This window comes from Periplaneta americana, chromosome 5, assembly GCF_040183065.1.
Source record: "Periplaneta americana isolate PAMFEO1 chromosome 5, P.americana_PAMFEO1_priV1, whole genome shotgun sequence".
In the NCBI taxonomy this organism is placed as follows: Eukaryota; Metazoa; Arthropoda; class Insecta; order Blattodea; family Blattidae; genus Periplaneta; species Periplaneta americana.
The window spans coordinates 34800889-34818119 of record NC_091121.1 but is presented as its reverse complement, the minus strand read 5'-3'; the positions used below and the strand labels follow the sequence as shown (position 1 = coordinate 34818119).

Sequence of the window (17231 nt, the reverse complement as noted above, 5' to 3'; positions counted from 1 at the left end):
TCGAAATGATCGGCCACCATTTTCTAAAAAATGTGTTTAAATATCCATATTATAATTATTTTTAAATTTATCTTCATTCTCTATATAGAACGATAATGTGTTGTAACAGTACAGTATACACTGCATAATTAATACTTCCGAATGGATAGCTCAATTCGTGTGTAAAACACTAAGTGTTAATACAGTACTGTATTTAGATTAAACAAAAACCTAATGAAAATTATCAAACTCAAAATTGCGATATTTCCTAGTTTACATAAATGGATGAACTAGTGTTCTTCCCTCCTATACCTAGTAAAGTGATTTGTATTTTACGCCAGTATCATCGAACTCCGTCGTGGAAAGGATAGCAAACGGTGTTTCCTATTTCAATCGTTAATAGAAAGGTATAGCCGGTTTAATATTAAAAATGTTAGTAAAAATAAAATGATGTCCTTGTACATATGGCCGCTGGGACAGAAACTTTAAACATTTCGACCTCAGCTTGCGGGAACTGCCCTCTTACATATCAGCACTTTATAAAAGGGACACTAAACAAACCAAAAAAAAAAGTGGAATGAAGGGTATGCGTCTACATTAAAACCCGGAGAAGTGTCGTAACAAAGGAACTGTCTCTAGCAATTAACCTTTGTATAAAATGATGGGCGGCTAAACAGCTGCAAATTGCAGCTTTTCGTTAGACAGATGATTTTACTTTGCAGCCTTTCCAGCTATTAAATTAATTAAGGGTATGACAGCGCGGGTTCCAGTGACCTCATTCTCATGCGAGTGGGACGGAGTGACCCAGGAACAAACAGTGTGTCGTACTGAGGGGTGTTGAGGCGAGGGTGGGGACTTGAAACAGGGTTATAGGCGTTTGCTTGCTACAGGGGTGAGTTATGCAATATGCATGACTGTGGAGCACACCTTGGGGGCCAATAATGGAAGTTTGAGGAGAGTTTGCGGCGGGTGGCGCAGGGACGAGGGGCGGAAGGGTGGGGAGATTTAGGCCCCGGGTGTTCGTTCCAGGGACAAGGAATGAAACAAAGTAACGCAAGTTACTGCAGCAACACATGTAATGTTACTACAGAGGCTTTGTGTCTTTTCCTTTATTCCTGGGGGTTATATCCGGTCATAATTTTTTATAAGTCTCTTATACTAAAAATTTATGTACTAAAATACATTATAAGATAGTTGAGTAAAGATTTAAAGTAACTATTACTTACTTAATTACTTACTTACAAATGGCTTTTAAGGAACCCGAAGGTTCATTGCCGCCCTCACATAAGCCCGCCATCGGTCCCTATCCTGTGCAAGATTAATCCAGTCTCTATCATCACACCCCACCTCCCTCAAATCCCTTTTAATATTATCCTCCCATCTACGTCTCGGCCTCCCTAAAGGTCTTTTTCCCTCCGGTCTCCCAACTAACACTCTATATGCATTTCTGGATTCGCCCATACGAGCTACATGCCCTGCCCATCTCAAACGTCTGGATTTTAAGTTCCTAATTATGTTAGGTGAAGAATACAATGCGTGCAGTTCTGTGTTGTGTAACTTTCTCCATTCTCCTGTAACTTCATCCCGCTTAGCCCCAAATATTTTCCCTAACTATAGTTTTTTTAAATAATTGAGTAAGTGGCGATCTTACTCGTGTTAATTACGTAAGCATGTGCGGCTTACAGCTGTTTCGGTGCTGCTTGACACCATCCTCAGAGCCTACTAGATTTCGGCGCTATCTCAACTTCGCTGCCTGTTGTGTGGGTGCGTTCGTGTGATGAAGAGTTGTGTCAAATAGTGTTTGTGTTCTGAAATTGATCTGTGTGTTGAGAATTTGATTAGGGTGTGTTTTAGTTTGTCTGTATATTTCATATTGTTCTAGTGTACATCAAATATTCATATGTGTGAGGTCTCGCCCACCTCATTGAATATTACACGACTAATGTGAATTAGTCTATTGTATTATTACTATTAAGTATGAGAAAAATTCGTACCGGCACCGGGAATCGAACCCAGGACCTCTCAGCTCTGCGCGCTGAGCGCTCTTACCAACTGAGCCATGCCGGGACACGATCCACGGCGCTGGCCGAAATAACATTACGAGAGAGGTCCAATGAAGATTTCATAGTTGGCACAACTGATAACAAGAAAACAGCTAACCATAACACACCACTGCCATCTAGTGTAATATTTGTAATGTTGAGATGGTACAATAATACATTAATTGAAGACAGTTTTATTTTCGTAAGTCAATTAATATTTTATTGTATTGGTGTACTTCGTTACTTCTAATCTTTATATACATTCTTCTAATCGTGTAATAGTCAATTAAGGTAGGATATACACCCACAAAACGCAAAAAATATTGAAAAATTAGAATTTTCAAAATACAATTATTTTAATACAGAATTTTCTCCCCTTTAATTTGATATAAGAATTTTCGAGTTACGCCCCATGGTTTTTCAGATAAGTCCCATTTTCCAAAATGCTGCGTCATCAGCCACGGTCACTTACTTTTGGAGTGATCTTCGTAGCAGTCAATTCCCTCGTCCAGAATTGCTTGTAAAAATAAACTTCTTTCTAGTCACGAAATAGATGGATAGATATCTGGGCATGGTCATTACATTGAAAAAAAACGTTTTTACATAATGAAGTAATTTATAATGTTTTACTGTTAGTCATAAAACAGTAAATTTGTATGTCAATGATGTTGCACGTCATTTTAATAAGAGTCCAAAAGTAGAAATTACATTCTGAGGAGGATGGGCATAAACCCTGGGACAAACACCATCGCAGGATTTGTTGCATCAATGGAAAATAAGTACAAAATGCCAAAAAGAGAAATTCAACAGCTGAAGTTAAAACGAGGAGGAGGTATTTGAGAGGCAAAAGAAGCTGAAACTGGACCGACATGAAGTGCGTAAGAGGTGACATAGATATGATGATGGAGTCTTTTAGGCTCTGAAAGTTTGTGACCCATTTCCTGCAAATAGTAATTTTAGAATATTTAATTCTTTCAAACATGATATCTCAGCCAAATATGGTGATACCAAGAAGATACTGGTGTCATTTTGAATCTTGAAATGTCCCCCAGTGCCTGACAATGAGTAAAATAGCATTAATATAATTAATTATTATCTATGGATTTTTTTGCATGATTTATGCAACATAAAATATTATTGTAAGTTACATATATGGCAATATTTAACTAATGTAAATAAAAATAAAAAATAGCTCTATGCAGGCACTAAAGAATAATTTCAGCTATAAAACAGTGAAAAAACTGTGGCTCTATCTTAAAAACTGCATGAGCTATCACGTTTCAAGTTGCATGTCAAAATTATAAACAAAATAATTTTTATAAACAATTTAGACATAATTTCAAGGGTTCTGTTCACTTCATCCTCTTTCCGGTACCATTCTCAATTGTATAAAAATTTTACAGAGCAAAATTATACAAAACAAAATTTTTTGTATGTAAAGGTGTACATATACCTTAAATCGCACTTGAGTTTTGATTTTCTTTAGATAAATCAAAATCTCTGTGAGATTACTGTTGATAATAAGTGTTATGACGAATTATATTATGTTTCAAAGAAGAACGTTTCAGTCCAATAATCCGGCCACCTCTGTAAGTTTTCGAATTGAAAATAATCTGAAAGATAAAACTTATTTCCAAACTGTCAGCGATCATATCTTCATTACAGTGCATTTCCGTACTCTTTTAGACCAATGGACGTATTTCTACTTTCTTTCATGTAGATGAACTATCTAATTTCCAGATGTACGAACTCGACACGCTAGAGAAATGGCGAATGATGAAGGGCTCAAGTTGCTGACGGAGCTACAAGATAATGCAGCCCAGAAGCTTGCGGCAGAATAGTATGCAAATCCTCTTGCCTCGTGCATTACGTCTCACTTTTTGTGTACAAAACAACTCATTCTTCTTAACGGCATTCCTTAATTGTATTCAAATACATACAGATTGAAGACTAATGTGTGTCCTTATATTATGTATGTATGTATTTATTCACACTGCAATGAGTATATACCCGGTGGCAGTGGTAACTAATTGCACCCAATAAAGACAATGATAAACACAATTAATAATAATACTAATAATTAATAATAATAATAATAATAATAATAATAATAATAATAACAGGGAACATCCTAAATTAAATGAAGCACGATCGGTTAAAATAACATTTAAAGTAAATCTAATTTGTACCTTAAACCTATGTTCGAACTAAAACCCACTAGTACCTTTCAACACTACACTCATTTCGCTGTCAACTTACTCACTGCACTGGAACTACGACGTATTTCACTGATTCTATCCTGATTTCACTAACACTTCAAAAACATTTCACTGTTCAAATACTTTGCACTGCCACTATAAACTATAAAGCTTCACTGACAGGAACAAGTTTCATTTACTCAACACACTTCACTGACACAACATACTTTACTGACACAACATAATTCTTCACTGATACAACACTTCAATAACAAAATATCAATTACACCCTTTAAATACTGTGTATAATTACCGTCTATTAGTAAAGTCCTTAAGCCTATTTTTAAATACATTTTTGGTTGTAGGTAAAGCCTTTAGTAAGTCTGCAGGTAAAGCATTCCAGTCCCTGATAGTACGATTGAGAAAAGAAAACTTTCCAGTGTCCGTCCTCTGTCTTCTTTCCCTCAATTTATATGAGTGGTCGTTCCTTGAAGAGTAATTTGGCGGCTGCAACCTATTTTTTATTTCTCTCCATGCAGGTTTACCTCTGTATGTTTTGAACAGTGCACATAATCGAATTCGCGTTCTCCTGTCCGTGAGTGTGTCCCATTTTAATGGTGAATTTTTCCGACAATAATGAATGCTTCGAACAGGTCGGTCGTGTGGCCGTTATGGAGAGCAGGAAAGATAAAAAAATGGAAGAACGTCACGAGTCGTGTCGCCGTCCTCATGGATTATAAGACGTTCTTCCATTTTTTTATCTTTCCTGCTCTCCATAACGTCCACACGACCGACCTGTTCGTAGCATCTTCAAATCTATCTTGAAAACTGTATCTAAAATGACAGAAGAGTTTGGCTGTTCCCTTGGTTCACACACGCCTCTTTCAACGCAGTGATTCTACACACATCGTGGTGGATTTTTGCTATGTTCTATTCTCTGTTTTTAAGTGATATTACAGTTGTAACTTTGGTTTTTAACGTCATATACCAAGTATGGTGGGTCCCTATCACCACGGCATGGCGCGTCCACAGGTTGCGGATAGAGGAGACGGCCTCCAGATATGGAGGGTAGCTGCGAATATATTGAATAAGCAGTCGTGGACAGCCGATAAGGGGTGGTCCTCCAGCTTGGGGGTTGGGCGAAGGGCTAACAACCCATCACCGTAAAAAACAGCTTGTTACGAATCCATACAATAAGCCTCGGAATAGGACTGATTCTCTGGCACGACCACAGCAAAGGAATAAGGTTTTGAGATTTGGCACTTGGAACGTAACTAGTCTTTATAAAACAGGAGGGGTAACATTAGTAGCAAAAGAACTAGCTAGATATAGAATAGACTTTGTGGGAGTACAAGAGGTTAGGTTAGATGGGAATGGCATATCACAAATAGGAGATTACTTGTTGTATTATGGGGAAGGAAACAATAATCACCAATTAGGAACAGGATTCTTTGTTCATGAAAGAATAAAATCAGCAGTAAAAAAAGTCGAATTTATTAGTGACAGTTTATCATATTTAGTACTTAAGGGTAGATGGTGCGACATCATAGTTATAAATGCTCACGCCCCTACAGAAGAGAAATACGACCATATAAAGGATAGCTTCTATGAGGAATTGGAACATACTTTTGATCAGTACCCTAGATATCACATGAAAATTTTATTGGGGGATTTCAACGCTAAAGTAGTACGGCAGGATATTTTTAGACCAACTATTGGAAAAGAGAGCCTACACGCAATTAGTAGTGACAATGGAGTTAGATTAGTCAACTTTGCCACATCGAAAAATTTAATTGTCAAAAGTACAACATTCCCCCATAAGGATATACGTAAATATACTTGAACTTCTCCACATGGATTGACACACAACCAAATAGATCACATCTTGATAGATAAACGGAGACATACTAGTTTAGTAGATATTCGAACTTTCATGGGTGCAGACTGTAATTCTGACCATTATTTGGAGATTGGAGAATTAAGAGAAAGATTCAGTAGCCAAGCGAGTAGAGCAACAAGTTAATATTACTAAATTCAATATTTTGAAATTAAAGGACGAGGAAGCTAAGCAAATTTATCAGGTCAAAATTTCGAATAGGTTTGCCACGTTTGGAAAGTTCCGACGAAGTTGAGAAAGAATTAGATGTTAATAGCGTGTGGGAAAATATCAGAGATAGTATCAAAATTGCAGCAGAGCAGAGCATTGATTATTATGAAACTAAGAAAAAGAAACCGTGGTTTGATGAAGATTGTTGCATGGTAGTAGAAAGAAGGAAACAGGCAAAATTGAAATTCTTACAGGATCCAGTTGAGGAGAAGAGAGATAATTATTTTAATGAAAGACGGGAAGCAAGTCGTACACTTAGGAATAAAAAGAGAGGTTACTTGAAGGAAAAACTGAATGAGGTAGAAACAAATAGTAAGAATAAAAACATTCGAGATTTATATAAGGGTATAAAGGAATTTAAGAACGGATATCAGCCAAGGGTAAACGTGATCAAGGATGAGAATGGTGACTTGCTTGCAGATTCTCCATCAATCCTAAACACATGGAAAAATTATTTTGCGCAACTACTAAATGTACATAGGCCAAATAGTAATGATCGGGACGAAATTGAAATACAAACTGCTGAGCCATTTATACCCGAACCCACGCTTTCAGAAGTCGAAATTGCGATAGAAAATCTGAAAAAGTACAAGTCTCCAGGTATCGATCAAATTCCATTAATACAAGAGGTTGGAAATGCATTATATAGCGAAATTTATAAACTTGTACTTGCTTTTTGGGAAAAGGAAATTGTACCAGAACAATGGAAGGAGTCCATAATTGTACCTATTTTTAAGAAGGGGGACAAAACCAACTGTAGTAACTTTCGAGGAATATCACTTTTGTTGACGTCGTACAAAATTTTGTCCAATATTCTTTTGAGAAGATTAACTCCGTACGTAGATGAAATTATTGGGGATCATCAGTGCGGTTTTCGGCGTAATAGATCGACTATTGATCAGATTTTTTGTATTCGACAGATAATGGAGAAAAAATGGGTACAGTACATCAGTTATTTATAGATTTCAAAAAGGCATATGACTCGGTTAAGAGGGAAGTATTATATGATATTCTTATTGAATTTGGTATTCCCAAGAAACTAGTTCGATTAATTAAAATGTGTCTCAGTGAAACATACAGCAGAGTTGTATAGGTCAGTTTCTATCTGACCCTTTTCCAATTCACTGCGCGCTAAAGCATGCAGATGCACTATCACCTTTACTTTTCAACTTCGGTCTAGAATATGCCATTAGGAAAGTTCAGGATAACAGGCAGGGTTTGGAATTGAACGGGTTACATCAGCTTCTTGTGTATGCGTATGACGTGAATATGTTAGGAGAAAATACACAAACGGTTAGGGAAAACACGGAAATTTTACTTGAAGCAAGTAAAGCGATCGGTTTCGAAGTAAATCCCGAAAAAATAAAGTATATGATTATGTCTCGTGACCAGAATATTGTACGAAATGGAAATATAAAAATTGGAGATTTATCCTTCGAAGAGGTGGAAAAATTCAAATATCTTGGAGCAACAGTAACAAATCTAAATGACACTCGGGAGGAAATTAAACGCAGAATAAATATGGGAAATGTCTGTTATTATTCGGTTGAGAAGCTCTTATCATCGAGTCTGCTGTCCAAAAATCTGAAAGTTAGAATTTATAAAACAGTTATATTACCGGTTGTTCTGTATGGTTGCGAAACTTGGACTCTCACTCTGAGAGAGGAACATAGGTTAAGGGTGTTTGAGAATAAGGTGCTTAGGAAAATATTTGGGGCTAAGCGGGATGAAGTTACAGGAGAATGGAGAAAGTTACACAACACAGAACTGCACGCATTGTATTCTTCACCTGACATAATTGGGAACTTAAAATCCAGACGTTTGAGAAGGGCAGGGCATGTAGCACGTATGGGCGAATCCAGAAATGCATATAGAGTGTTAGTTGGGAGACCGGAGGGAAAGAGACCTTTAGGGAGGCCGAGACGTAGATGGGAGGATAATATTAAAATGGATTTGAGGGAGGTGGGGTATGATGATAGAGACTGGATTAATCTTGCACAGGATAGGGACCGATGGCGGGCTTATGTGAGGGCGGCAATGAACCTTCAGGTTCCTTAAAAGCCATTTGTAAGTAAGATAGTATACCAAGTGTTCACTTTTTATAACATGTTCCATTCGACCTACACGACCTGAAGATGCCAATCTAAATTGGCGAAAACGTTTGTTTTTAAATTTGTGTAAATGTTATTATAATATGTTTTATTGTGTTTTATGTTAAGTATTGACTGAATAGAACTCATTTTCAATGGCTAAATGATGCTGATATTCAAAGAAAGTGTCGAAATTTGGTTTCCAGCATCTCTGATAAAATCATCATGTTAATGAAGAATGTTCACAAAATATTAGTAACCTCGAGACACAATTTTCTGTTCGTCATTTCTGTGCAAAATAGCCTTCATTTTTGTTTATTATTTCTGTCAATAAGTACAGCTTTTTCGCACATGTAATCACTTTGGTCCAATAATTTGGCCGCTCGTATTTATGTTTAGTTATGGAGTGCATGTTCAAGAAATAAAAATTGTTGAAAATGCCCAATGAAATATTTTGCATTTTCATAAAAAATGTCCTAAAATTGAAAGAAATATCTTAAAGTAATTAAATCAAAGGCTAGGACTGATGATAAAGACAGGAAAACGGACGGAAAAGAAATAAAAATGATTCTCTTCTTTCTCTTTTCCTTATACTAACAATAATTTTATTTTCTTTTACATGTTATTTCACTGTGGGCACACAAATTTGGATTAAGATTAAATCCAGAGAAATCGCAAGCAATCGTAATGGAACATATTCGTCTACGAAGCACTCTTGATAGTAGTACTATACTACATATAATATTGAATGGGATTATTGTTAAATAAGGGAAAAGTTAAATATCTTGGCATTTTTATGGACGGCAGTCTAAATTGGAACACTCAAGTAACACACACTTGCAAAAAACATTTTCTAATCTTCACTTCTTGTTTCACATGAAATAATTTCTACCACTTAGTCTAAAAAGAATCTTATTCAGACGCGTGTAATGCGCCATTTTAATTATTGCGATTCCTTACTAACTAATGTAAGTTCACTCTTAGCTGAGAGACTACAACGTGTTCATAATGTGTGCATACGATTCATCTGCAATAACCGTAAATTTGACCATATAACACCTTCCCTCCAGTTACTTTCATGGGTGAGTCTTAAGGAACGAAGAACAATACATTCAGTGTCTCTTCTGTTTAGAATAATGCATACTTCTACTCCGAATTATCTGTTATCGCGCTTTCAGTTTCTTACAACTCTTCGAAACCGGCATCAAGCACTTCTTTCTATCCCTCATCATAGATCGTCTTTATACTCATCCTCCTATACTGTAGAAATACCTCGCATCTGGAATTCGCTACCTAATGACGTCAGGGACTGCCGGACTTTATCACAATTCAAAATTAAATTGGAAAATTTTGTCTTATTGAATGCTTTTTAGATATTGCTAGAAATGATGATGTGTTTTTTTATTTCTTTTACTCTAGATTAAAATTGAAAGTTTCTTGTTTATGTTAGTTAATTAGTTACGATACAATTAATTATACTTAATCACTCATTTAAAGTTTGTGTGACTGCAATCTGTGAATATTTTTGTGTGGCTTTACTTTGTTTATAGTGTTTTTGTTTCCTTTTTATTTCTATTATTGTATTTGCATTTCTGGTGGCGTGAAAGAGAAGGCCTGATGGCCTTAACTACACCAGAAAAAATAAATAAATGGATGGATGGATGGATGGATTATTGGATGGATGGATGGATGGATGGATGGATGGATGGATAAATAAATAAATAAATAAATTCATTAATTAATTAATTAGATTACTGGAATTGTATTTTTGAACACAGAATAAAACTAAATTAAGGTTCGTGAATTTAACTATAAAAAGCATGTAATTTAGTAATTTCAGTATAGTGTCCCTTTAAGTTGCTGATTTGGTCCTCTTCGTGGAATGTCCTTCCTACGGTTGAAGTATACTTACGCAACGCTATTGCGTGTAGCACGTTTTACTTCTGTGCACCGATGCACTCCTTCTAGCAAGTTCTTCAATAATACGAACTCAACTGAACTTGTTAAGATCAACACACCCATCAACAACAATTCCGTGTTCATTAAAATCTTTAACCCGTATTGAAATGACATTAAGTGAAGAAAATCTGCCATATCTCAATATCTCGAACCCACGTCGAAAGCTCCTTTGTCTCTGCACAACTGACTTCGTTATAAAATGTTCGCACTGCAGTCTTGCAGTTTCTCACCGTCTGTTTTTGCACGGGGGCTAAATTGCAGGCATCTACAGGTCTGTTCGTCAGTCATTCAGCTGCATAAACCTCGCAGGAGCTCCCATAAATATGTGAAACCGACCTGTTAGACGTTCATTCTGGATTTTCTGTTCATAAAAATTAACCAGTGAACGAAGATGAGGGAAAAAATTTCTCTAAAATAGCCTTTTTGTTCGAGTTTTAAACGTGTACCTTAAATTTATATTATTATTATTATTATTATTATTATTATTATTATTATTATTAATATTATTATTATTATTATTATTATTATTATTATTATTATTATTATTATTATTATTATTATTATTATTATTATTATTGAAATGGAAATATAAAAATTGGAGATTTATCTTTTGAAGAGGTGGAAGAATTTAAATATCTTGGAGCAACAGTAACAAATACAAATTAAACGCAGAATAAATATGAGAAATGCCTCTTATTATTCGGTTGAGAAGCTTTTGTCATCTAATCTGCTCTCAAAAAAAGCTGAAGGTTAGAATTTATAAAACAGTTATATTACCGGTTGTTCCGTATGGTTGTGAAACTTGAACTCCCACTTTGAGAGAGGAACATAGGATAAGGGTGTTTGAGAATAAGGTTCTTAGGAAAATATTTGGGGCTAGAAGAGATGAAGTTAGGCGAATGGAGAAAGTTACATAACGCAGAACTGAATGCATTGTATTCTTCACCTGACATAATTAGGAACATTAAATCCAGACGTTTGAGATGGGCAGGGTATGGGCGAATCCAGAAATGCATGTAGAGTGTTAGTTGGATGGCCGGAGGGAAAACGACCTTTGGGGAGCCAAGACGTAGATGGGAGGATAATATTAAAATGGATTTGAGGGAGGTGGGATATGATGATAGAGACTGGATTAATCTTGCTCAGGATAGGGACCATTGGCGGGCTTATGTGAGGGTGGCAATGAACCTCCGGGTTCCTTAAAAGTCAGTAAGTAAGTAATTTATTTTTTATTTATTTATTTATTTATTTATTTATTTTTTTAATGTGCTGTACAACAGCCAGTGGCCAATTACAGTTCAGCACAAATATAACAAAAAACATAAAACAAAAATAATTATTACACATAAATACAATTACAATTAATTACAATAATGACGATGAATGGATAACTAAGAATACTATGAGACAATGTTAATTGAGTATAATGCCTAAGATAATACATAAATGATAAATCGTTGCCAAGAGCAAACAAAGTCTATACATTGAAGGGATCGAATTCGCAGCCATGCATGTTGGAATTTTTAATGCATCTGGAGACTGGTGAAAGAAATTTCGAATTTCTAATATAGAAAAGTTTGTGGGCTCTCATATCTTTTGTTGGAATACGTAAGGTAATATTGTTTAAGAAAGAGTCACAGGATATATCACCTTTGAGGACTTTACAAAAGAACAGATAATCTAGCTCATGGCGTCTAGCATATAGATTTTGACAATTAAAATATTCACATTTTCTCTCATAACTATACCCGGAATTAATGGGCAGAAATCTGAATGAACATAAGGATATAAATTTTCTTTGTATATTTTCTAATTTAGCCGAGTCCGTAGTTGTAATCGAGTTCCAAACTACAGATGCATATTCGAGTTTCGATCGCACCAATGTATAGTATAGCATTAAAAGAGAATCGGGCGTGGAAAAAGAATAAGTTATTGACCGTATTATTCCTAGCATTCTGATTGCGTGATTGTAAATGTAATCAACGTGACTATGAAAATACAATTTACTGTCAAAGAATATTCCCAAATCTTTTACGCAATCCGTTCTGTTAATTAGTACATTATTTAGATAAAAATTAAATTTCAGTGAAGAAGTTTTTCTAGAAAAGGTTATTACATTAGTTTTGGATACGTTAATTTTCATACCATTGTCTTCTGACCATTTAGCGACTGAATTAATGTCATATTGATGTGATTGACAGTCAGTACTACTTTTGATTGTGCGAAAAATTTTTTAATCGTCTGCAAATAATAAACAGTCAGAACTTATTCTTTTACATATATCATCTATGAATATAATAAATAGGAGAGGTCCTAAAGTAGATCCCTGCGGGACTCCGCAATTTATATTATAAGAATAAGAGTGTATATTAAACAGTCTTACACATGAAACTCTATTACTTAAATAATTATCGAACCACTTTACGTAGCTTACAGAAAAGCCAATATTTCCTAACTTATCAAGAAGGATATAGTGCGGAACTACATCAAAAGCTTTGCTGAAATCAAAATATATTGAATCAGTTAATAATAATAATAATAATAATAATAATAATAATAATAATAATAATAATAATAATATAATAATAATAATATCTTTATTATTATTATTATTATTATTATTATTATTACAAACCGAGTATATATTGAAGAAATGAACAGCGAAATTAGAAATTCCTAGATTCAGTAAATTATAAAAGCCATAACCATTATTCTAATGAATAGAAATCCCCGGGAGTTACGAAGTCACTGTTGATTTTGTATGTAGGTATACAGAATAACCTAGTATCAAACGATACCACTGATTTGAAGTTTGTAGTCTTTCGTAACCCTTCACCTCCTGTCAAGCATGAGGAAAAAGAAAGTTTTCTCTCCTCTGTAGCTCAATTTTGCTATTCACATGTACATACATACTCAGATTGGCTGTTGAAAACTTTATTTTGTATAAAAATGGTAGAAGTTAACCATGCATAACAAATTATTACGTGATTAATAACTTCCGCATGGTCGATCATGTTACAAAAAATTCAGAAGTTTTTATTTTTGTCTTCTCTTCCCCCCTCCTCCTTTCTGAAACATATCTGTGGCAGTAAATGCAATTTGCATGCAGCAGCGCTCATGGTGACAGTTGAGTTAACTATCAATTCTACGTGCGTACCACTACGGTGCCCTCTCAATGTAAGCCTATTGAATTAGTAATGCTTAACCGGTTTATAGGTTAGGTACAGATAGGGTTAGGGTTTGAAGCCCTCTAGATCCATCCGAATTGAGGTCACTGTTTTAATTTTCGACCGTAAACGAACTTTTTTTTTTTCCTGGAGTGAATCAAAAACATTCGTACGGTTCTAATATAATTACGAGACGAATTTAAATCAATTATGGTCTCTTCCCTCTGTTTTTATGTAGATAGCGTACGCACCTCGTATGAATTGGGAGTAAAGTGGCCTCTGGTTTAAATTCTACACCTGGTTTAAAATAGCCGCTAACGTCCCAAGTAATGGAGTTAATAGAGAGAGTCGAGATAATAGAATGAAATGCCTACTTTATTTTCATGTCGGCAAGATATGGCTTGCCTCAATGGTTCCGAACCCTATGAATGCATAATTCTTTCTACAAGCTTTGCTGAATATTTATGAGTTGTTTTACAATTCAGGGGAACTTATCCGGCTACAAATCCAGTAGAACCGGGTTAGTTTCCTGGTATAAATGTGAAGATAATGTAACGTAACTATAGTAAGGACTAGATATCTTAGCTTTGGGTTTAGGCCGTTCTCCCACCAGTGCCACGCTGCTACGACGCTACTATAGTAATACTGGTAAATAAGATACCTTGCAGCTGCCAACAAATAAGAGGCTGGCATACATTTACACTGCGCGACCGCTACACTATTGTGGGAAGATGCCATGATTGCTTATCACTTTTTCAAAAGTAAAAAAGCGGAGCTGTTGAATAAAGCTGTATATTATTAGAAACGTTGTAAATAGGGTGAATTTTACTTATGCCCAGGAACTGAAAAATGATGAAAATGATTTTATATTAATCTATAAGGGTGCTATTTATAGACATTTCGCTAGCTCGCGCTACCAGAATGCTAAACTAGCCCCGGCTATCGACTGGTTACTTGTACGGGATTCATATCATATCATATCGCTAACACTGGTTTATGAATACGAAAAACGTTAGTTCGTTCATCATCCACCGGAAGCCCGCGCTAAGAATGTCTATGAATACGGCTGTCTAATCAAAATATCAAAGTTTCTCCTGACTCGATTGGCCTTAAGGGGTTAGATACAGCTTACAAGAGTAAAATTTTTGGAAATATTCAACATTTTTTTCTCCGTTACTGTATCTTGTACAGTACAATAATAAAAATTGGATTGTGTAAAACACTGTCCTTCTGCTATACCTATGAAAAAAAAAATTCTACGATTAAAAAAAAACCTTTTTTTTTTTTTTTTTCAAAATTAAAAATGGTGGCAGTTAACTGTGCAGTGACGAAGCGTTTCCGTCATAACTCATAAACTTGTTAATTTGTTCATGTTTTCTCTCTTTTATTTTATTGCTGAAGCTCATGTTTACAATATCATGGACTTTCAACTACATTCCTTAATAAATATATATTTTTTTTATTTTGTATTATGAGAAAATACTGATATTTGGCCATTTTTAAAGCGAATTTATTTTTCTTCGGGCAATCTATCAAGGGTATAGGAGTGATCTTGTATCATATTGTAGATATGACATGCATAAATACACACAAAACATTTCATCACAGAATGTTGGATAGTTTTTTAGTTATGCGGGAAACGCTTCATCACAGCACAGTGAACTGAATTTTGAAATAATAATAATAATAATAATAATAATAATAATAATAATAATAATAATAATAATAATAATAATAATAATAATAATTTTTTAAATCGTAAAAATGGTTTTTTTTCATATAGCAGAAGGACAGTGCTTTAAACATACCAATTTTAATTATTGTACAAGATACAGCAACGGAGGAAAAAAAATTGAATATTTGCAAAATTTTACTGCTGTAAGCTGTATCTAACCCCTTAAATACTAATTCTGTACATTTTTGTCTAAATATATATTACGTAATATTTTCTAATGTCAATTTCTTTTATCTGTTATATTATTTAGCTTACATATTTAATTTGGGTCTACATTTGTCTACTTTGTGTTCATTTCACATTAGAACTGATATAACAACAAGATCCATCTTCTTGTTTGCAGCTTTGACGTTAGAGGGCGCCCATTTACAAAGGCGCTTTACTGGTCAGACAGCAACGCATTTGGTCCGCGAGCCTATTTTGTGACGGGCATCAAACCAGCGGGGCTTACGCTAGAATCGGTTCAACTGGACGACGAGGGAATCTACCGTTGCCGCGTCGACTTCAAGAACTCGCCCACGAGAAACTTTCAGATCAACCTCACCGTCATCGGTGAGTAAACATTCAAATGCTTAAATTACGTTCAATCTCCAGCATCAGCTGCTATGGCATTCAATACCACTGAATGTTGTAAATGTTTTTGTCTGCAATTTACCTCTATGTTTGTGCAGGTACATAGATATATATATAGGAAGATACGTAAACGGTTAAAATACACAGGTAGGAAGATACTTATGTAGGTAGGTAGGTGAATTCTGAGACAGGTACGTAGGTGTACATATAGTAGATAGGTAGGTACACATACAGAAAGGCAAACTAGGCAGAGAGGTAAGTAGATGGGTCGGCGAGTGCTGGGTAAGCATACATACACACATGTATACGGGGCTGCAAAAGAAATGCCGATACGAAATTATATCTTTTTCCGAGGACCTTGGTAGACATGACGACGTGGAAAGCTATTTTCCTGAGATTAGTTTTTAAAAAACATGTAAATACGACTTTTAATAACATGTTTACGTTATTATTTAACATGAATTGATTTTAAATTATTCATATTGGGAACCCTATAGAATATATCAGATAAATTCCTTAGAAAGAATCCAGTATAGGGCAGCTAAGTTTGTTAAAGGTAAAAGAGAAGATGGAAACGATACGATAAAAGAACTTAGATGGGAAACTTTGGAAAACAGACGTAAGAAAACTAAAATAACATCATTGAATAGAGCACATCTAGGTCAGAAAGCATGGGTAGACATAACGGCTCGGTTAGAAAAGCCAACGTACTATGGTAGGAACGATCATGATTTTAAAATCAAATGTAGGAAACAGAAAACGGATGTAGGTAAATTCTCATTTTTAAATAGAACTATAAATGATTGGAATGACCTACCTGCAGCGGTCTTTGAGGGGTGTCCTTCCTTAAGGAGATTCAAGAATAACTTAAAAAGTTATGTACAAATGCAAATTAAAATTGAGGTGATATTTAACATTTAATTTTTTAAGGTGACATGTATTTATCTTGCCTGACGAGTTACTTCCAAGGTTTGAATAGTAATTTATTTAAAAATAGCATGTAAGAGGGCCTTAGACTAGAAATGTTTAGTTTAAATGTAGTTCTGTTTATAAGTATGCATAAGGGTGTAATTATTTGACTTATTTGAACTGTTGTATCAGTGAAGCGAGGTGAGTCAGTGAAGTTATGGTTTTACAGTGCAGTGAACAGTTCCGATCACTGATAATTTATAGCGTCAATGAAATGTGTCCTATAGTGTCAGTGAAATATGTTACAGAGTGTCAGTGAAATGTGTGCTAAAGTGTCAGTGAAATGCGTCATAGTGCCACTACAGGGAGTGAAATGAGAGTAAAGTGAAAGACTATTGAAACTTATGTAGGGCCTATACATAATTATGTAGGTTGTATCGTAAAATTAGGTATTTTATTTATGTTTTATTAT

General features: G+C 35.0%; 1 protein-coding gene and 1 non-coding gene across 2 annotated transcripts in view; one reads left to right on the top strand and one right to left on the bottom strand.

Annotated features, from left to right (window-relative positions):
- LOC138699525 (neural cell adhesion molecule 2-like) overlaps window positions 1-17231 on the top strand; it is a 1056814-nt gene that overhangs the window by 396210 nt on the left and 643373 nt on the right. Inside the window, exon 2 of the mRNA XM_069825483.1 lies at window positions 15621-15829. Coding sequence (XP_069681584.1) covers window positions 15621-15829 — 209 coding nt within the window. The remainder of the gene's footprint in view (window positions 1-15620; window positions 15830-17231) is intronic.
- TRNAC-GCA (transfer RNA cysteine (anticodon GCA)) lies at window positions 1971-2046 on the bottom strand. Its single transcript has one exon. It is a non-coding gene; the product is annotated as a tRNA-Cys (tRNA).